The sequence below is a fragment of the Nansenia antarctica genome, assembly GCF_963989245.1.
Source record: "Nansenia antarctica genome assembly, chromosome: 14".
Lineage (NCBI taxonomy): Eukaryota > Metazoa > Chordata > Actinopteri > Argentiniformes > Microstomatidae > Nansenia > Nansenia antarctica.
Window position 1 is genome coordinate 31440975 of NC_137684.1, and position 22832 is coordinate 31463806.

General features: G+C 46.3%; 1 protein-coding gene across 4 annotated transcripts in view; it reads right to left on the reverse strand.

Moving 5' to 3' along the window:
- cadps2 (Ca++-dependent secretion activator 2) overlaps positions 1–22832 on the reverse strand; it is a gene marked incomplete at its 3' end in the record, with an annotated part of 199098 nt that overhangs the window by 64003 nt on the left and 112263 nt on the right. For all 4 annotated transcript variants that reach the window (XM_080545181.1, XM_080545182.1, XM_080545180.1 and 1 more), the window contains exons 14-15: positions 2805–2906; positions 966–1029 (exon numbers count right to left, since the gene is read on the reverse strand). In XM_080545181.1, the coding sequence (XP_080401307.1) occupies positions 966–1029; positions 2805–2906 (166 nt within the window). The remainder of the gene's footprint in view (positions 1–965; positions 1030–2804; positions 2907–22832) is intronic.

Genomic DNA, 22832 nt, shown 5'->3' on the forward strand with positions numbered 1-22832 from the left:
AGACTTGTAGACAGACAGGTGATGTCAGTCAGACTTGTAGACAGACAGGTGATGTCAGACAGACTTGTAGACAGACAGGTGATGTCAGACAGACTTGTAGACAGACAGGTGATGTTAGTCAGACAGACTTGTAGACAGACAGGTGATGTCAGTCAGACTTGTAGACAGACAGGTGATGTCAGTCAGACTTGTAGACAGACAGGTGATGTTAGTCAGACTTGTAGACAGACAGGTGATGTCAGACAGACTTGTAGACAGACAGGTGATGTTAGTCAGACTTGTAGACAGACAGGTGATGTCAGACAGACTTGTAGACAGACAGGTGATGTCAGTCAGACTTGTAGACAGACAGGTGATGTCAGTCAGACTTGTAGACAGACAGGTGATGTCAGTCAGACTTGTAGACAGACAGGTGATGTCAGACAGACTGGTAGACAGACAGGTGATGTCAGACAGACTTGTAGACAGACAGATGATGTCAGTCAGACTTGTAGACAGACAGGTGATGTCAGTCAGACTTGTAGACAGACAGGTGATGTCAGACAGACTTGTAGACAGACAGGTGATGTTAGTCAGACTTGTAGACAGACAGGTGATGTTAGTCAGACTTGTAGACAGACAGATGATGTCAGACAGACTTGTAGACAGACAGGTGATGTCAGTCAGACTTGTAGACAGACAGGTGATGTCAGTCAGACTTGTAGACAGACAGGTGATGTCAGTCAGACTTGTAGACAGACAGGTGATGTCAGTCAGACTTGTAGACAGACAGGTGATGTTAGTCAGACGTGTAGACAGACAGGTGATGTCAGTCAGACTTGTAGACAGACAGGTGATGTCAGACAGACTTGTAGACAGGCAGGTGATGTTAGTCAGACGTCAGACTGCAGGTGTTGTAACGTATATAAGGTATATAAGGTATATAAGGTATATAAGGTATATAAGGTAGAGATGTTATAACGTACCCTCTCCAGCAGCGAGAGCGTGGCTTTGAGGGCCCCGTCTGGCCGGCCGAACGGAAAACAATATCTGCAAAGGCAAATGTCAGAGGCATCACAGATCTATAACAACGCTGTCTCATCACAGATCTAGAACAATGCTGTAGGAAGGCGTGAGGCATGGACATCATTAGATTCACCACAGTTCATACCGTCTACAGACTGCTGTAATCTTAACATGTTAACAAACTGACTGGTGTATAATATAGAGCTCTATAGTATAGAGAAGACAAAATGCTTCCCACTTTCCGATAGTTACAGAGGGATCTGTATATACCCTGTATAACTATCGGAAAGAGGAAGCATTTTGTCTTCTTTTAGCTCCATACTTAAAAAGTCTGGACTTGTAGATGTGGATATTATATTAAGAGGCAAAACAAAAAAAAGGGGGGGGTTAGGGAGGAATTAACAAATGACTCTTAATCAGCCTTGTTGTGGTCCCACAGTTAATCCTAAACAAACTGCTGCATGCACCCTCTTCTGTCTGGCCACATTAGCATAATCCTAACATGTCTAGGATGTTGTTTAATGCCACTGGCCTCTTGTTGGGGAGTGTTGCTAATGACTCCTGCTGGTTCTGTCTTGTCCAGAGCCACCCTCTCTCTCCCCTCTCTCTCTCTCTCTCTCTCTCCCCTCTCCCCTCTCTCCCCTCTCTCTCCCCTCTCTCTCCCTCTCTCTTCCCTCTCCCCTCTCTCCCCTCTCGTCTCTCTCTTCCCTCTCTCCCCTCTCTCTCTTCCCTCTCTCCCCTCTCTCTCCCCTCTCTCTCCCTCTCTCTTCCCTCTCCCCTCTCTCCCCTCTCGTCTCTCTCTTCCCTCTCTCCCCTCTCTCCCCTCTCCTCTCTCTCTTCCCTCTCTCCCCTCTCCTCTCTCTCTCTTCTCTCTCTCTTCCCTCTCTCCCCTCTCTTCCCTCTCTTCCCTCTCTTCCCTCTCTTCCCTCTCTTCCCTCTCTTCCCTCTCTCCCCTCTCTTCCCTCTCTTCCCTCTCTTCCCTCTCTTCCCTCTCTTCCCTCTCTTCCCTCTCTCCCCTCTCTCCCCTCTCTTCCCTCTCTCCCCTCTCTCCCCTCTCTGATCGGGGTCCTCCTTGGGGCCAGATGGAGGACCCTTCACAAGCACGGAGAGGCTTTGAAGAGCCGTAGTTCAGAGAACTGAATGGCTGCAGATCCATTGAACAAACCATCATTCAAGGTTCGGGGTTTGGGTCAGCTGCACTCACAGCGTGTGACAATGCCGTCACGCAGGGCCTTATGGGTGAAGCGTAAGTCACTGATGCAGGAATGATTGATGTTCCAACGCACACCTGATTTAAATGTGTCCTGCGTTTACATTTGCGTCGCAAACACTTTCATTTACAACGTGTGATTTAACGTATATATGCATTCAGATCAACTCCAACACCCCCATGATCTGTTATTGTGATACTAGAACGTAGAAAGTGGTTTGTACCCAGCACTCGAGTTGAGGGGGGATGAGGGGGGGGATGGCATCCCCCCTCCTGAAATAAAAACAGTCAAAATCATCCCCCTTCTAAAACTGCCATCCCCCCTTTCCATCCCTTATGTCATTTTATCAATGAACGTGGTATTACTGCTATTTCAACATTTAGTTTTGCGCATATTGAGTAAAATACTGTGGGCGAGGGGGGGGGGGGGGGCACGCACACATGCAATGACATTTTTACCACCAAGTCACTGACACTGAAGTCACTGACGCTGAAGTCACTGACGCTGTGGGGATGCTAAAACTGTCCCCATATGATCAAATCCACCACCCCCCCTGGTTTTCTTTTACAACTTGAGTCCTGTTTGTACCTAAAATGGATGATCTGGTTCTCCAGGATGCTCAGCAGTCGGCCCCTCATGTCCTCAAACTGTTCCTTCTCCTCCTCCGTCACCGTGCCCATCCCATCCGGCCTGAAAAAGAAAATAGAAAGATTTTTTTTTTTAATAAATTGTTAGTAGAGCAGCAAACATGTAGAGCATGTTCCAGAAGCTTTCATTCCCCTCCTCTCCTCCGTATGAATAGGCACTCTGGGAAAGAGTAGAACATTTAATCACTACCCGGCATGGTAGCCTTGACTTTGTAACTGAAAGAGAAAAGTGCTTTACTCAAAACGGCACTCGCAGGTTGGAGGAGGGGGGGGGGGGGGGGGGGGTGTGATGTGGAGGATAGAGAGAGAGAGAGAGAGAGGTTGTCTGTGTTAATGAGTTGTTCTTAGAAAAGCCTACACACTGCTGAAAAAGCTCCAGTTTTTCTGCGTACCACTACGTTTTAACTGACAGTTAAGATAGATGATAGATTCGTTCTGCAAAGTTTCAGTTGGCGTCGAGGTGGAGGCCAGGTCGTCGGAGGGGATAACGTAACGTGTGAATGTGAAGATGCTCATTGTCTTTGCTTATCCAGGTTTCACTGCGGATGTTGGGAGGTATTAATAATGTTGTGTGACAAATAAAACGACCATGAGCAGAAGTGTGGATGATATCATAATCTAATTACTCAGCAAGCCCGTGGTGGTTGTGCCACATCCAACCTGCTGTAGGTCTGGAGATGTTGTAACGGTTTAATGAACCTGTCACAACTTCTCGCATGTTTTTTTTATTTTTATCCTTTGCATCAGGTCAATAAATAGATAATTCTCCATTATCTCTCTCAACCCCCAACAGAACCATAATTAGCTCTTACTTTAGTGTAGTCAGTCTTACAGCTGCCTACATACATTTATCTACAGTATATCATTTCACACCTGTTTTGTTTACCTTTCTGTAAGGCTGTCAGGTCTGTGTGGTTATTATTACAGCAGCCTTTGTAGACCTAATATTCAATGGGAAAGATAAATATTTTTTTCCATTTAGCAGACACCTTTATCCAAAGCGATTTACAATTACAGGGACAGTCTCCCTGGAGTACTTTTAGGGCTAAATGCCTTACTCAAGGGCACACTAGTGGTGGTGTTCCCAGGTCTTACTCAAGGGCACACTAGTGGTGGTGTTCCCAGGTCTTACTCAAGGACACACTAGTGGTGGTGTTCCCAGGTCTTACTCAAGGACACACTAGTGGTGGTGTTCCCAGGTCTTACTCAAGGACTCACTAGTGGTGGTGTTCCCAGGTCTTACTCAAGGGCACACTAGTGGCGGTGTTCCCAGGTCTTACTCAAGGACACACTAGTGGTGGTGTTCCCAGGTCTTACTCAAGGACACACTAGTGGTGGTGTTCCCAGGTCTTACTCAAGGACTCACTAGTGGTGGTGTTCCCAGGTCTTACTCAAGGGCACACTAGTGGTGGTGTTCCCAGGTCTTACTCAAGGACACACTAGTGGCGGTGTTCCCAGGTCTTACTCAAGGGCACACTAGTGGCGGTGTTCCCAGGTCTTACTCAAGGACGCACTAGTGGCGGTGTTCCCAGGTCTTACTCAAGGGCACACTAGTGGCGGTGTTCCCAGGTCTTACTCAAGGGCACACTAGTGGTGGTGTTCCCAGGTCTTACTCAAGGGCACACGAGTGGCGGTGTTCCCAGGTCTTACTCAAGGGCACACTAGTGGTGGTGTTCCCAGGTCTTACTCAAGGACACACTAGTGGCGGTGTTCCCAGGTCTAAAGCGGGGTACACACATAAGGAATTTCTGCGATTTCAGCGATTTTCGGATGTCTGAAAACAACAGAAAACGCCCGGTTATCAGATGGATCTTAACATTTTCCTATAACAAAATCCTGGGGTGTGAGGTGTGTTAAGAGTCACTTCTCTTCAATTGTGCAATCAACTCTCCTGGCAACCTGCTCGGAAAATGGGCGTGGCCGGCAATCGTAAATGTGAAATGCGTTCAATACTTCCGACCAGAAATCATAGGGTTGCCAGATTGTTTGGTGGAATTAGCGGTTTTAGACTGTGGTTAGGGTGGAAAATGTCATTCCCATCTGGCAACCCTGCTCGCCAATCAAGAAGCGAGCTGACTTCTTCTTTTCGTTTTTCTGCACTTTATTTGCCCTGTCGCACATGGTTGTCTCGTACAGGTCAGTCAGGGTACTACGTTAGATAATAATAACTTTATTTGTATAGCGCTTTTCCTGCAAACGTTGCGGCTCAAAGTGCTTTAAGCATTATATAATCTTAATGTAATTATTTTGTAATTTAAAGGCAATATTAAAAGGATGGGTTCACGCGAGATTTCTGGCTTGGGGAACGAGACTAGAGAGTCCGGAATCTGTCGTTCCCCACGCCCATTTTCCGAGCAGGTTGAGAGTTGAGAGTTGATTGCACAATTGAAGAGAATTGACTCTTAACACACCTCACACCACAGGATTTTGTTATAGGAAAATGTTAAGATCCATCTGACAATCGGGCGTTTTCTCTCGTTTTCTGTCGTTTTCAGACATCCAAAAATCGTGCCAAAACCGGCCAAAAACTCCTTATGTGTGTACCCCGCATTACTCAAGGACACACTAGTGGTGGTGTTCCCAGGTGGGATTTGAACTCATGACCTTCTCATCACCAGTCCACGTCACTATCCCCAAGGCCACTAAACCAGAGACATCGTAGGATCATTGTGTAGCAGCTTCTTTGAACCTGTTGGCAGCGATGTGCGCAGTTCCTATGATCAGTGTGGGCGATCATGCAGTGTAGGGGGGGGGGAGGACTCACACACTGTTGACTGTAGCAGGCCTGTTGTATGCACACACACACACACACGCACGCACGCACGCACATACACACACACACACACACACACATTTTTTGTTGTTAATAAAATATATAATAATAATATTAAATATAATATATGTTAATAATAATATGTTATTATATATATATATAATATTATTATTATATATTTTATTAACAACAAAACATTTTTATTTTATTAACAACAAAAAAGCAAAGGGTGGCTACTTTGAGGAATCTAAAATATAAGACATATTTAGAGTTATTTCACACTTTTTTGTTAAGTACATCATTCCACATGTGTTCATTCATAGTTTTGATGCCTTCAGTGAGAATCTACAATGTAAATAGTCATGAAAATAAAGGAAACACATTGAATGAGGAGGTGTGTCCAAACGTTTGGCCTGTACTGTATATATGTACATGTATATAGTATATAGTATATATATGTACATGTATATAGTATATATATGTACATGTATATAGTATATATATATATGTACATGTATATAGTATATATATGTGCAACTGTTGCAATGCTTTTTGAACTTGTACTTTCAAGATGAGAACTATGCGGAAACAAAGAAACTAAAGAGTGAAAAGGGTGAAACGTAGTTCAGTTTGGAAGCATTTATTGTTTGTGGCAGTTCAAGTGTTTTCTATATCTACTTTTAGCCTCACAAAAGCACTCTGTACACCTGTGCTTGCTGTTTAGTCTACTTATTGCTAATCTTCCAGGCAGATGAATTATATAAATAGCTAAGTACTCGGGAACAACCCTGAGCAAAATAATGTGAATAATTTCAGATTCTGAAAATGAACCTAATATTTTAAGATCTACAAAGGCAATTAAGCTGCCATAAAGGCCCAGAAAGAGCCTTAAGAAACCGAGGGACAAAAGGAGCCGTGCACCACGTACATCAGCGGCTCACTCCAACTCCTCTCCGCTCAATCACTGAAAGTCCCTCTGCTTTGGGATGAAAAGCAGCAGCTCTCTTCACAACCGCACTTGTAAGCACAACTTGTAAACCCTGTTGTTCCTCAAATCTGTCAATTCACCAACCCCCCCGCTGCTGCCCCCCCCCCCCCGTTTAACAAGCACCAGCTAATCCAAAAGGAACACAAAAAGGATAGCGCGATAGGGAGGGGTGTGTGTGTGTGTGTGTGTGTGTGTGTGTGTGTGTGTGTGTGTGCCTGCTCATGTGAGGGCGAGGGACCGTGTCCTTTTATGTTCTGGTAAAAAGAAGGATTCCTACTTCTGGTTCCTCCCTCACAATCTAGCCCAAATGATCCAGATGAAGACATGAGAGTTGTGTGGAGAACAACCCCCTGCCCTACCCCTCTGTCTCAGGACAGACAGCCCCAGTAAGGCTATCGCTAACAGTAAGCCCGCTCGCTAGCAAGACCAAAGGCCAGGTCCATTGGCCCAGCTCTGTTAGCTGATCAGTGGCCAACATCCATTTAACAGACAGTCCTCTCACAGAAAACAGCTCAACAGCTCAACAGCTCGTTTAGGTAAGAGACATGCAATCACAATCACAAACCGCGCACACACATACACACAAACACACACTCAACAGAATGGATGGCACAGTTCAATTTAGGCCCATTTTGAAGTTCACCGATTCAAATCCTCCAATCCTCTGATACGTTACAACATTTCATGTCGGTCTCCTTTCAGCCTCACTGTGGCCCAGCCCAGCGCCTGGCCTGCCTTGTTAACACAGAACAGGGAGAGAGAAAATACCCCCGATGGGACAATGCAATGTGAAGGGGAACCCCTGTGCTTGTAAGTGGCTGGGCCATAGAAGTCCGTCTCCTAGCGTCTTCAAATCCAATCAAACTTCCCGTCATGCTCGGTCGCACACTGCGGAGTTGGGCGCCATGCGACAGCTTGTCGGGGGGGCGGGCGCATTGTTGTTGCTAAATGAAGCGATCTTGTCTGAGTGGGGAGGCAAACTACGACTCCCCCCCACCCCCCCCTCCCATATGGGGTGGAAAGGGTTAAACCGCCGGCTCTGAGTGGCTGGTAAACTTGTCTGTGATCATCTGTAGTTTCACGACTGATTTTTGATGACATTTAGATACGACATACTCATCTCGTATGTGACTCCCTTCTTCTTCTCAGGGTGAACGCATACGCTCAAACCCCTCTGGATCTCTGGGGGGGGTAAAGGTCATTAGACAGGAGGTGTACTGAGCTTCACTTCGAGGTGAGACCACGGTTTACGTGTTGCAGGGCACCACTGTGTGTGTCACGTCGTTTTAGCGTTTAGGTGTGACAGACATGGATGACAGACAGACAGTTGACACAAGACAAGTGGATGGGTGGTATCGTACGTTTTCTGGGAGGGGGGGTCGGACGGAGGATGGGGGACTGAGGTTGCAGAAGTCAAAGCTTCCGGTACGTTCTGAGCTCTTGCGAGGAGCCAGACAGCGAGGCGAGGCGGAGGGATATGAAGTGACAGGGAGGTGAGCGGGTCGTGGTGTGTCCGCCCGCCCCTCTCCTCGCAGCTCGTACCCCGACGCTCACAGCTGCCCTTTGAACCTACCTGTCGCTGGCTCTGTTAACCTTGTCCCCGTCTCACACACCTGTCTGTCTCTGTGAGGGGGGGGGGGGGGGGGGGGGGGGGCGCCCACCTGCGAGGACCCGCAGCGGTGGCAGTGCTCAGTGACTGAATTTGTTAATCTGTCAATCAAAACCAGCGACCCAAAAAACACGTCCACATAGTTAGGGGGCGTCACTCAGGAACACAGCCGTCTGTACGAACCCGATTCTCAATCTCAACGGTTTAACTCTCCCACACCGACTAGACAACAACTGTCATTATGATCAAATGTAAAATACAGCTACCGGTACATTTCAGTTATATTTTTAAAATCATTCCAGTTAGTGGTTGACAGAGCCACATTGACAGCTCTGTGGGAACTCCAACAGTACATGTAGATACGGTAGGTTCTCACAGTGCAGTGGTTAATACTAAAACACAGTACTATCAAATGGCATGACGCTGTTTGAGGCAATACTGATCACTGCAATAGGTGCAGATGATTCTATACCATGCTGGGCTACATATTGTATATCCAGTTCAGGGGGGCTGGTGGATGTAAAAGGATGGGGGTTATTGTAACGCATGGAATGGAATGAGGACTATATGAGGTATAATGGACTTGTCAAAAAATGCCGGTTGAGAGAGGACGCTGGCCTTGCTTGTTCGCCGCTTCTCCGCCCGAAATCTACTAGGTGTAATTGCAGCAGACAGAGTAGATTGTCCTACAAAGACACTTAGATTTAGATTTAGTCATCCAAAAATGAACAAGACCCCTATACTTTCTTTTATTTATTTATTTTTTGTTTCTTTTATTATTACTACTCGATCTTTTCAAAAGTTTGTAAAGCGTCTTTGAGTGTCTAGAAAAGCGCTATATAAGTCTTATGTATTATTATTATTATTATTATTATTATTATTATTATTATTTCGACCTCCAGCAGCCTCCACTGACCCAGTCCCACTCTCCAACTCGTGAGCTTAGAATGATAAGGTTCTATCTCCGTTTAGAATGATAAGGTTCTATCTCCGTTTAGAATGATAAGGTTCTATCTCCGTTTAGAATGAGAAGGTTCTATCTCCGTTTAGAATGAGAAGGTTCTATCTCAGTTTAGAATGATAAGGTTCTATCTCAGTTTAGAATGATAAGGTTCTATCTCCGTTTAGAATGATAAGGTTCTATCTCTGTTTAGAATGATAAGGTTCTATCTCCGTTTAGAATGATAAGGTTCTATCTCCGTTTAGAATGATAAGGTTCTATCTCCGTTTAGAATGATAAGGTTCTATCTCCGTTTAGAATGATAAGGTTCTATCTCCGTTTAGAATGATAAGGTTCTATCTCCGTTTAGAATGATAAGGTTCTATCTCCGTTTAGAATGATAAGGTTCTATCTCCGTTTAGAATGAGAAGGTTCTATCTCCGTTTAGAATGATAAGGTTCTATCTCAGTTTAGAATGATAAGGTTCTATCTCAGTTTAGAATGATAAGGTTCTATCTCCGTTTAGAATGAGAAGGTTCTATCTCCGTTTAGAATGAGAAGGTTCTATCTCAGTTTAGAATGATAAGGTTCTATCTCAGTTTAGAATGATAAGGTTCTATCTCCGTTTAGAATGATAAGGTTCTATCTCCGTTTAGAATGATAAGGTTCTATCTCCGTTTAGAATGATAAGGTTCTATCTCCGTTTAGAATGATAAGGTTCTATCTCCGTTTAGAATGAGAAGGTTCTATCTCCGTTTAGAATGAGAAGGTTCTATCTCCGTTTAGAATGATAAGGTTCTATCTCCGTTTAGAATGATAAGGTTCTATCTCCGTTTAGAATTATAAGGTTCTATCTCAGTTTAGAATGATAAGGTTCTATCTCCGTTTAGAATGATAGGGTTCTATCTCCGTTTAGAATGATAAGGTTCTATCTCCGTTTAGAATGATAAGGTTATTCTATCTCCGTTTAGAATGATAAGGTTCTATCTCCGTTTAGAATGATAAGGTTCTATCTCCGTTTAGAATGAGAAGGTTCTATCTCCGTTTAGAATGATAAGGTTCTATCTCAGTTTAGAATGATAAGGTTCTATCTCAGTTTAGAATGATAAGGTTCTATCTCCGTTTAGAATGATAAGGTTCTATCTCCGTTTAGAATGAGAAGGTTCTATCTCCGTTTAGAATGATAAGGTTCTATCTCAGTTTAGAATGAGAAGGTTCTATCTCCGTTTAGAATGATAAGGTTCTATCTCCGTTTAGAATGATAAGGTTCTATCTCCGTTTAGAATGACAAGGTTCTATCTCCGTTTAGAATGATAAGGTTCTATCTCCGTTTAGAATGAGAAGGTTCTATCTCCGTTTAGAATGAGAAGGTTCTATCTCCGTTTAGAATGATAAGGTTCTATCTCTGTTTAGAATGATAAGGTTCTATCTCCGTTTAGAATGATAAGGTTCTATCTCCGTTTAGAATGATAAGGTTCTATCTCCGTTTAGAATGATAAGGTTCTATCTCCGTTTAGAATGATAAGGTTCTATCTCCGTTTAGAATGAGAAGGTTCTATCTCCGTTTAGAATGAGAAGGTTCTATCTCCGTTTAGAATGATAAGGTTCTATCTCAGTTTGGAATGATAAGGTTCTATCTCCGTTTAGAATGATAAGGTTCTATCTCCGTTTAGAATGATAAGGTTCTATCTCCGTTTAGAATGATAAGGTTCTATCTCAGTTTAGAATGATAAGGTTCTCTCAGTTTAGAATGATAAGGTTCTATCTCCGTTTAGAATGATAAGGTTCTATCTCCGTTTAGAATGATAAAGTTCTATCTCCGTTTAGAATGAGAAGGTTCTATCTCCGTTTAGAATGAGAAGGTTCTATCTCCGTTTAGAATGAGAAGGTTCTATCTCCGTTTAGAATGAGAAGGTTCTATCTCCGTTTAGGGCAGTTCAGAGATATTGAGCGTCAACATTTTAAAAATAACACCACACAGGCATTAATAAACACCTAATGGATCAGATTGTAAAAAACTAAATTTGGACAAAAGTGGAGATAGAACCGTATAATTCTAACGTCACGAACTGTCTGCCCTGACTCCTCCTCTCCCTTACAGCCTCACAGCCTCCAGACCTCCGCACGGGCGTCCATTATTCAAATGAGAGCTTCCAACCAACAAAAAGCCAGTTCCAGCAATTTCCCTTCATTTATATGTGGTGATTAGTCAGAGAGGCTAATCATTACTGTCTATAATTGGCTAAATGACTCAACAAAGAGACAAAGCACATATATTAGCATTTATCACAGAGATGTCAAGCGGGGGGCGATTTGAGGTAAGTGGGAAGCTAATTGCTGCAGGAGAACAGTGAGACAGACATACAGTGGCAGCGTAAAGCCCACAAGTGGCCAAGGCACACTGCTCACATCTGAGTAAATGCCATAAGTGAATGTAAGTTATACATAACTTATAGCGAATATATTTATGATACCATGACCTGTTGTCCTGAGGACAAGTCATGATCTTAGAATGATAAGGTTCTATATCCGTTTAGAATGATAAGGTTCTGTCTCCGTTTAGGGTAGTTCAGAGATATTGAGCGTCAAAGTTTTTACATTCCATTATGTTTTGTGAGATGGAACCTTTGTATTTTATTAATTACTGTAGTGCCGGAGGAAAAAGGAAAGACGTAGGCAACGTAATGATAACTGTTTAATCAAAACAACAACTTGTACTCTCAGTACAGGACCAGAAAATGGTTACCAAAACTCGTGTATATAAACAGGAAGGTGCAACGTTAATAATCCTCCCCTCTGCCCCTAGTGCCAGAACTGGTTCCCTCCCACTACACAATCAACAGTAAGAGGAGAACATGAACCCATAATGTAGTCACTACACCAGCCCCCCCAGTGTTCACCTCAATATTGGAAATCCTCACGGCGAGGAGGGCGTATGGCCCGGCCCCTACGATCGTAGGTAAAGTCAGGAGGTGCGGGAGGAGGTGTGACATCGCCCATCACGTCCTCCTGCAGGGAAGGACGGGGGGCAGTGACGACCGGGGGCTCGCGAGCTGCGGGGGGTTGTCGGGGTCGGAGGGGGGAATGGCCAGGGCGCGGCAGGGGAGGTAGGACTGGAGGCCGGCCTCTGCGCGGTGGCAGGGCCAAGTCCAGGGGCAGTTCAAGGTCCAAGTGGGCCGGTTTGAGGCGATCAACGGACACACACTCAGGCCTACCCCCCATGTCAACCATGAAGTTCTTGGCTCCGGCCTCGATGACACGGAAAGGCCCGTCATAAGGAGGACGTAGTGGAGTCCTGTGGCCATCATGACGAATGAAAACGAACCTCGCTGAGTGCAGCTCCGGGGGCACCCTCGAAGTAGGGACACCATGCTGCGTAGTCGGGACCGGGACGAAGGTCCTGGCGCTGTCCAGCAGGGAGGCGCGCTGAGCGGCGGCGGACCAGGGCTCCGTTGACTTGGGAATGAAGTCACCGGGGACCCGCAGCGGCTGTCCAAACACCAGCTCAGCGGACGACGACTGGAGGTCCTCCTTAGGCGCTGTCCTGAGCCCCAGCATGACCCACGGCAGCTTGTCAAGCCAGTCGCTGTCCGTGAGGCTGGCTCGAAGGGCGGCCTTCATGGATCGATGGAAACGCTCACAGAGCCCGTTCGCCTGCGGGTGATAGGCGGTTGTGCGGTGGAGCTTGACCCCCAGATTCTCCGCCACCGCTGCCCACAGCTCTGAAGTAAACTGTGAGCCACGGTCAGAGGAGAGATCAGCAGGGGTGCCGTAGCGGGAGACCCACACCGCGATGAACGCCCGGGCCAGGTCGGGGGCTGTCGTTGAGGAGAGCGGAACTGCCTCCGGCCAGCGAGTCGTCCTGTCCACCATGGTAAAGAGATAGGTGTATCCGTGCGAGGGGGGCAGCGGCCCTACCAGGTCCACGTTTACATGATCGAACCTCCGCTCAGGCACAGAGAACTGCTCCAGGGGGGCCTTGACGTGTCGATGCACCTTGGCGCGCTGGCAGGCGATGCACGTGTCAACCCAGGCCCTCACATCCCTCTTGAGCCCATGCCAGACGAATTTCTCTGACACCAGCCGTGAGGACGGTTTCCTACCAGGGTGAGACAAGCCGTGTATCGCCTCGAAGGCGGGGCGCCTCCAGTTGGCGGGGACCACCGGTCGTGGCTGACCCATGGAGACGTCGCACAGGAGCGTGGCCCCTGCGTCACCGAAAACCACCTCTTCTAGGCGCAGTCCTGTGTCCGACAACTTGAGAGCCTGGACGGCGGGGTCGGCGGCCTGGTCTGCAGCCATGCGCGCGTAGTCCAAACCCAGTTGGACCGCACCAACCACCGCCCTGGAGAGACAATCCGCGACCTGGTTGGACTTCCCAGCAACGTGCTGGATGTCTGTGGTGAACTCGGATATGTAGGCGAGCTGGCGCTGTTGGCGGTCGGACCACGGCTCCGCCACCTTGGACATGGCGTGCGTGAGTGGCTTGTGGTCCACGTAGGCCGTAAACTCGCGGCCCTCCAGTAAAAAACGGAAGTGTCTGACAGCAAGCCACAGCCCGAGGAGCTCCCTGTCGAATGTGCTGTACCTTTGCTCTCTGGGAGACAGCTGGCGGCTGAAGAATGCAAGAGGCTGCCAGGCGTCCCCAACCCACTGTTCGTACACCGCTCCCACAGCAAAGTCAGAGGCGTCCGTGGTGAGAGCAGTGGGTGCCGAGGGCGAGGGGTGGGCCAACATGGCAGCGCGGGCCAGGGCCGCCTTGGTGTCCTGAAAGGCTTTGACACGCTCCGCCGTCCAGTCCACCGGCTGCTTCAGAGTCTTGCCCTTCTGGGCATCGTACAGAGGCCGCAGGATGTGAGCGATGTGGTGGAGGAAGCGATAGTAGAAGGTTACCATCCCGATGAACCCCTTGAGCTCGCTGATTGTGCTGGGGCGCGGGAAAGCAGCGACAGCTTCTACCTTCGAGGGGAGGGGGGTCACCCCCTCTGCGGAGACCCGGTGCCCGAGAAAGTCGATGGTGTTCCGTCCGAACTCACACTTCGCCGGATTGACAATCAGCCCATGTTGGCTGAGCCGTGTGAAAAGGGCCCGGAGGTGGGACAGGTGCTCCTCCTCCGTGGTGCTTGCGACGAGGATGTCATCCAAGTAGACGAAGAGGAATGGTAGGTCCCGGAGCACCGAGTGCATGAGGCGTTGGAAGGTCTGCGCCGCGTTCTTCAGGCCGAACGGCATCCGCAGAAACTCGAAGAGCCCAAATGGCGTGATTACGGCCGTCTTAGGGACGTCCTCGGGGTGCACCGGCACCTGATGGTACCCCCGTACCAGGTCCACTTTGGAGAAGAAGCGTTTGCCTGCCAGGTTCGCTGAAAAGTCCTGGACATGTGGGACCGGGTAGCGGTCAGGCTTGGACGCGTCGTTGAGGCGGCGGTAGTCCCCACATGGGCGCCACCCGCCGTCTGACTTAGGGACGATGTGCAGGGGAGACGCCCAGGGGCTGCTCGAGCGCCGAACGATGCCCACCTGCTCCATATGCGCAAACTCCGCCCTGGCGATGGCCAGCTTCTCCGGGTTGAGGCGCCTGGCCCTGGCGTGGAGGGGAGGCCCCTCGGTCTCGATGTGGTGCTCCACTCCGTGTTTCACCGTGGGCGCGGAGAAGGTGGGCTTGGTAAGGTCGGGGAATTCGGCGAGCAGCCGAAGGTACTGGTCACTTTCGGCGAGCGTATTGGACCACCCGCTGTAGACCGCCTCCCCCTGCGTACAGGCGAATGAAGCGAAAGTCTGTGAGTTGACCAGGCGCCTGTTCCCCACGTCCACCAACAGGTTGTGGGCGCACAGAAAATCCGCACCAAGGAGGGGAAATGTGACAGCCGCTATGACAAAATCCCACGAAAAACATTGCCCTCCGAAGCACACGTCCACCGCCCTAGTGCCGTAAGAGCAGATAGGTGTGCCGTCCGCGCCTGCCAACTGCGGACCACGCTCCTCCTTCGCCATATCCGATCTCTCTGCCGGAATGATGCTCCACTGGGCACCTGTGTCACAAAGGAAACTGCGACCAGAGGCGGTGTCTTGTATGAAGAGCAGCCTGTTGGTGACGCCAGCGCTCAGGGCCACTACTGAGCGCCGGCCCCGCCGTTTCCCGTCGGTCCGAAGGTGCAGGGTGAGCGGCACCGTTTGGCCTTGGCGCCAAAAGCGGCGTGGTAGAAACAATGGCCCGCAGCGTTACCCTGCTGGCCAGAAGGTCTGGCGTCATCCTTCGCTCTCCTGCGACGGTCGGGTGGCGGGGCGGCCGCGGGAGCGAGCAGGTCGGGGGACCGTTGAGGCATGGCCAAGACGAACCGGTCCGCCTCCCTGGCCAGGGCGCGGGGCTCCATGATGGCGGTGTTGGCCAGCGCCATCCTAACTTGAGCTGGCAATGTGCGCATGAACAGCTCCGTGAAGAGGATCATGGGGTCTTCTGTACCGAGCAGGTTTAGCATCCTCTCCATGCTCGCAGAAGGCCTCTCGTCACCCAAGTCCGACATGGCAAATAGGCGACGCACCCTCTCCGCAGTGGACAGTTCAAATGTCTCTAGAAGCAGGGCCTTGAGGCGCTCATATTTGTTCGTCGTCGGGGGAGCAGACAAAAAACCTACCACTCGAGCTGCGGTGGAGCTGCCCAACATTGCCACAGCATGGTTGTACCGGTCGTCGTCGTCATCGATGTCACTTTTATTGAAATGTGCCTCTACAATAGCAAACCATGCAGCAGGCGTTGAGTCCCAGAATTCTGGTAGCTTGAGAGTGGGAGTGTGCGCACCACGCGTTACCCTGACAGGGGATGGTGATGGCTGCCGCTGGTTTGAACGTCTTCCTCGCCCGGACATTTTGCAGGATTGTAATGTTCGTCGCTGGTTTTTGTACACAATTACGTTAACAAAAATCCACGTCGGGTCACCAGTGTAGTGCCGGAGGAAAAAGGAAAGACGTAGGCAACGTAATGATAACTGTTTAATCAAAACAACAACTTGTACTCTCAGTACAGGACCAGAAAATGGTTACCAAAACTCGTGTATATAAACAGGAAGGTGCAACGTTAATAATCCTCCCCTCTGCCCCTAGTGCCAGAACTGGTTCCCTCCCACTACACAATCAACAGTAAGAGGAGAACATGAACCCATAATGTAGTCACTACATTACTAACTAAAACATTTCAACATTTTAAAAATAACACCACACAGGCATTAATAAACACCTAATGGATCAGATTATGTAAACAACTCAATTTTGACCAGAAATTGAGATACAACCTTATAATTCTAACGTCACGAAGTTCAGTGTTTAAAAGTAATACTACACCTGTTGTTACATCTTAATACTACACCTCAGGCAGTTAATGTCATATCTTTTATGAAACTACTGGTTGTCTAACATGTATTCCCCACCCCCCCATTCCCCCAAAAGTCAAGCTGCCCCATAAAATATGTCATAAAAAAAGAGGCTGGGTAATAAACAAGAGACAAGAAAGAAAGAAACCGAAGAAATGCACAATTAAAGTACTAATATCAAATAATTATATAGTACTTATCAAAAGCTGATGCCAAACCTATATATATATATAATAATTGTTTCTAATCATATTACACTTCAATTCAGAGTTAATAGCAGATTGCTAATTTGTCTGTTGAACCGTTAGTCAGAGAGGCTAATCATTACTTTGTCTAATTGGCTAAATGACTCAACAAAGAGACAAAGCACATATCTCACCATTTGCCACAGAGATGTCAAGCGGGGGGCGATCTGAGGCAAGTGGGAAGCTAATTGCTGCAGGAGAACAGAGTGAGAGAGACGTACAGTGGCGGCGTCGAGCCCACAAGTGGCCAAGGTTGATCTAATCCAGTAAATGCCATAAGAGAAGAAGTTGAGGTATAAGTGGTGGAGAATATTTGTTTCATGATCTGTTGTCCTGAGGACAGGTTCAGTGTTTAAACATATGACTTTAAATGAATGTGCAATAACACTATGTGCAATATGACAACCCTTGTGTACATAAGGTTCAGATATAGGAAAGGTTAGGATATTTATAGCATAGCATAGAGTACAGCACAGTGTTTTATTGTATAGTATAGTAGTATAGTATAGTAGATAGTGTACATAGCCTTTATTTATGTAAACCAGCTCTTTTCCCTTTTTTATTTGACCCTTGGCTCTCTTGTTTTTAGTCTTTTTCCAAGCACCAGGGGAGCCCCCCCTACAACATTTCGTTGTATGGTACCTGTACTGTATAAATGACAATAAAGACCATTCATTCATTCATTCATTCATATGAAACATACTGTGTTACCCCTTAATGTTACAGTTCAAGCAGTTATTGTCATGTCTTTTATGAAACTACTGGTTGCCTAAAATGTATCCCCCCCCCCCCCCCATCCCATTCCCCCCCAAATAATAAACAAAAGACAAGAAAGAAAGGAACAGAAAACCGGTATAATTAAAGTACTACACTCAAATCATGTTGTAGTACTTATCAAAAGCTGATGTCAAACCTGTTTAAAAAAAACAAAACATATTACGCTTCAATTCAGAGTTAATCACAGATTTGCTAATTTGTGCGTTGAGCTGTTGGTCACGTTCTCCTGCTGTTTGAGGGGAGACCCTGGGTCTATGAATGTCCTATATTCATGTCCTATATGAATGTTGTATATGAATGTTGTATATGAATGTTCTATGTTCATGTTCTATATTCATGTTCTATATTCATGTCCTATATGAATGTCCTATATGAATGTTGTATATGAATGTTGTATATGAATATGAATGTTGTATATGAATGTTGTATATGAATATGAATGTTGTATATGAATGTTGTATATGAATGTTGTATATGAATATGAATGTTGTATATGAATATGAATGTTGTATATGAATGTTGTATATGAATGTTACCCATACCCTGGGTGATAACTCTCTGTTACTGGCAAGTCGTGACGTTAGAATTATAAGGTTCTATCTACATTTTTGGTCAAAATTTAGTTTTTTACATAATCTGATCCATTAGGTGTTTATTAATGCCTGTGTGGTGTTATTTTTTAAAATGTTGTCATTTTTTAGTTAGAAATTAATCAAATACAAAGGTTCCATCTCACAAAACATAATGGAATGTAAAAACTTTCACGCTCAATATCTCTGAACGACCCTAAACGGAGATCGAACCTTAGAATTCTAAGCTCACGAAGTGTCTGGGTGGGGTCTGCATGCACGCACGCAAGGCCTACTGAGCTAGTCACTTGTGCATTCCTTTTTTGTCAGAACACAAAAAAACACCAGAAAAGTCCTTGATTTTTGAAGGGGGAAATTGTCTAAATGTGAAAGAATCAGATAAGCATTGACATATTTCTATGGGTGTTTTAGAAATTGTCTTCCGAAAATTCAAGAACTTTTCACCCATTCATCAGTTTCTTCTTAGTTGGAATAATGTTATTGAAATAAGAATACATGTATGAGTATGAGTTCCATTACAAGGCATTATATTAACACATACATATCTGTTGATGGGAACCCTCATCAGAAATGTACAATACAGGATAACAGGCGAATAAATGAATCATTTTGATTCATGCATTGATTTATTTTAGTTCACAAAATAAGCTGTCAATACTGATAAAGGATTATGCAATTCGGTTGTTAAGTCTGACGTCAAACGTGACGTTTAGCAATTTCCGGGTCCAAACCAGAAATTCCCTACACCAGAGTACCAGTGTACTAAAGCACCAGAGTACCAGTGTACTAAAGCACCAGAGTACCAGTGTACTACAGCACCAGAGTACCAGTGTACTAAAGCACCAGAGTACCAGTGTACTACAGCACCAGAGTACCAGTGTACTAAAGCACCAGAGTACCAGTGTACTAAAGCACCAGAGTACCAGTGTACTAAAGCACCAGAGTACCAGTGTACTAAAGCACCAGAGTACCAGTGTACTAAAGCACCAGAGTACCAGTGTACTAAAGCACCAGAGTACCAGTGTACTAAAGCACCAGAGTACCAGTGTACTAAAGCACCAGAGTACCAGTGTACTACAGCACCAGAGTACCAGTGTACTAAAGCACCAGAGTACCAGTGTACTAAAGCACCAGAGTACCAGTGTACTAAAGCACCAGAGTACCAGTGTACTAAAGCACCAGAGTACCAGTGTACTAAAGCACCAGAGTACCAGTGTACTAAAGCACCAGAGTACCAGTGTACTAAAGCAACAGAGTACCAGTGTACTAAAGCACCAGAGTACCAGTGTACTAAAGCACCAGAGTACCAGTGTACTAAAGCACCAGAGTACCAGTGTACTAAAGCACCAGAGTACCAGTGTACTAAAGCACCAGAGTACCAGTGTACTAAAGCACCAGAGTACCACACCTGGGTCCACACCTGTGACACTGCACCCTGTTCCCCATCATCACAGTCTGATGTGCTGCACCTGTTTGTTTGCCTCACCGCTGTATTTCCGTCCCCACTTCCCTGTCGGATGATCTATTTGTGTCTCTCTTCAGTGTGTGCTGAAGCTCTGTTTGGTTATTCTCTTAGCACAGGTAGATGAGATGAGGTTTTGATCTGAAGGGATTCCCCTGTTTGTTTTCTTCAGCTTTTAGACTCGTGGCTCGTGTCTTTTTTCTGTTAGCCTGTTTGTTTTTGGAGACTGTGTCTTCTTCTCTCCTTTAGTTGTTCTGCGTACCACAACAGTCTGGTTGTGATTCTGTTTGTTTAACGTCTCAGTAAAGAGATCTTTATTTCTGCCGACCGCTGCCTCTCGTCCGCTCCTTGTCCTACAGCGCACCTGGGGCCACACCTGGGCCACACCTGGGTCCACACCTGGGCCACACCTGGGCCACACCTGGGCCACACCTGGGGTCACACCTGGGGTCACACCTGGGCCACACCTGGGTCACACCTGGGCCACACCTGGGGTCACACCTGGGTCACACCTGGGTCACACCTGGGTCACACCTGGGCCACACCTGGGTCACACCTGGGTCACACCTGGGCCACACCTAGGGTCACACCTGGGCCACACCTGGGCCACACCTGGGTCACACCTGGGTCACACCTGGGGTCACACCTGGGCCACACCTGGGCCACACCTGGGCCACACCTGGGTCACACCTGGGTCACACCTGGGGTCACACCTGGGCCACACCTGGGCCACACCTGGGCCACACCTGGGTCACACCTGGGCCACACCTGGGCCATACCTGGGCCACACCTGGGCCACACCTGGGTCACACCTGGGCCACACCTGGGTCACACCTGGGTTACACCTGGGTCACACCTGGGTCACACCTGGGTCACACCTGGGTCACACCTGGGCCACACCTGGGTCACACCTGGGTCACACCTGGGCCTCATTTATAAAGCTTAGCGTAGAGCTGGTGTAAAAGCTTGGTACGTATAAATGTACCTATAAAGGGTCAGTGAAACGCCCTGACAGAACGGCGGAAAAATGTTATTCCACCAGGTCAATTTCTGCGCAACAGTTCCGCACTGCGAACGAACACGTCATAACAAATTATGAATGTATATAATATCTATGTGCCAGACTGCATTGACAACGGAATCAGTTTAAACGTAATTCACCGTACTGTTCTGTTCACCTTATTATTTACGATAATACATGTCATAACATCCAACAAGTATTGTTTAATAATTACAGATTCAATTAAATATGATTCCTGATTAAACTGTACAACATATTTGAGGGGTTGTTTTGCAAAAACAGATATCTAGGAGGTAGATTTGTGTCTTTATGTTGCAATAATAATAATAATAAAATATAGAATAGAGGCGACAGAGGTCAGTACACACAACACAGTGTTTGGTACTTTACAGTGTTAGAAAATAGCAATAGACTTTATAACCGTATATTCAGGATGAGATAACATTTATGACAACGCGAGGTAAGGACGCTCCCCAGGCCCAACTGGCCCACTACCCAGGAGCCTTAGGGACGAAGCATCTTAAACCAATCACAGCACAGCAACTCAACTTACAAATAATCAATCTTGACCTGGTAAGGCTGTACGCTGAGGTGGTTTCAACCTTCTCCTACCCCAAGCTGAAGTCTTAAAATAAACCCTTGAATTCCCAACCCCATAAACCCCGTACACCACCCAGCTCGTAGTGAAGGAGCCCGTTCTTCATTTCTTAGTTTCATTGTACAGTTTACCTGTATCCTGGGCATATGACCGATAAACGTAGACTTATCGTAATGCTCTACAGCAAAAGGACAGTAGAGGGCAAGAGAGATATCAGTTAAAGTCAGTCCGTTTAAAGTGTAGATAATAGCAGAGAATGCACACAAATTAATTAAACACACAGTGACATTCGGTTTCAACTTCTAACGGTAAACTTCCGGAACTTCAAGTCTTTTAATTAAATTGCAATTAAACAATGTTAAACAATTAATGGTTTATTCAATAAATAATAACACAAATAACTGTGGCTTGAAGCCTTATTTCCAACACAAATTACAACAATACCGTCTCTAAATGAGGTACATATATCAAGTCATTAAACTTTAAACCATATTTGACATATTTTCTCATGTAATAAATCATATTATTAAGAACAGTTATAGCCTCATATCCAACGTAACATGTTAAGCCACAGATCTTTGATACCAAACGTATTATTATTTATTCAATAAACAATTAATTGTTTAAGATTGTATTTGTTTCATTACAATTCAACTTCAATTAGCAGGAAGTCAGCAGGGCAGGAAGCAGGAAGTCAGCAGGAAGTCAGCAGGGCGTTTAGGATAAGTATAAGTATACACAGCAGGATCCACATGAGAAATGTCCTGTATGATGTTGTTTCCAGGTACATAATGAGCATTACTGTTCAATAGTACACATACAGTATATACAGTATATAGCAGCAGTAATGGCAGAGAGTGTAGTGTGTGTGTGTGTGTGTGTGTGTGTTGTGTGTGTGTGTGTGTGTGTGTGTGTCTTGTGTGTGTTGTGTGTGTTGTGTAGGGTTGTGTGTGTTGTGTGTCTGTGTGTGTGTGTGTGTGTGTGTCTGTGTTAATCTCTGGGCCTAAAAAGTTTTAAATGTTTAAAACTAAAGACACAATTACAAAGACACATGTTGACAAAATACTACACACTGAAAAGACACTAAAACAACTGCAGCTATGACATCCTGTCCAGACTCTTACAGTGAATGCCGCCTCCCCAAAGCTAACAGTCTTCTGCAGTGTGTTCCAAGATAAACACTCCGAAGCGAGACCCGGAGCAAGTGGATGAGTTTTCAACATTGTTGCATAAATTATTTCTCTGGTTTGCGTTCTCACAGCCCTTTATGTAAACGAAGTAACATACGCAATCGAAGCAACAGACGTGGTAGTTGATTGGTCAGAAAAATAAAAAATTGCCCGTTCGTCCCTCTCTTATCCAGATCAACACGCATGCGCTGTTGTTTTCCTATGGACAGCCTCGATGCGTCGTTTCTAACCGGAGCGAAACCACCCTTTTCAAGCGGAGCATGCGTCAGTTGTTTGCTCCGGGAGCGACTTCGAATGTGCGTTCTCACAGCTCCAAACGACGCAGAGCTAAGCAAATTTTATCCTAAACTCTGATTCCAAGTGAAGCAAATGTTCTAGCGAGAACACACCCTAATGTGTGTAACTCTTT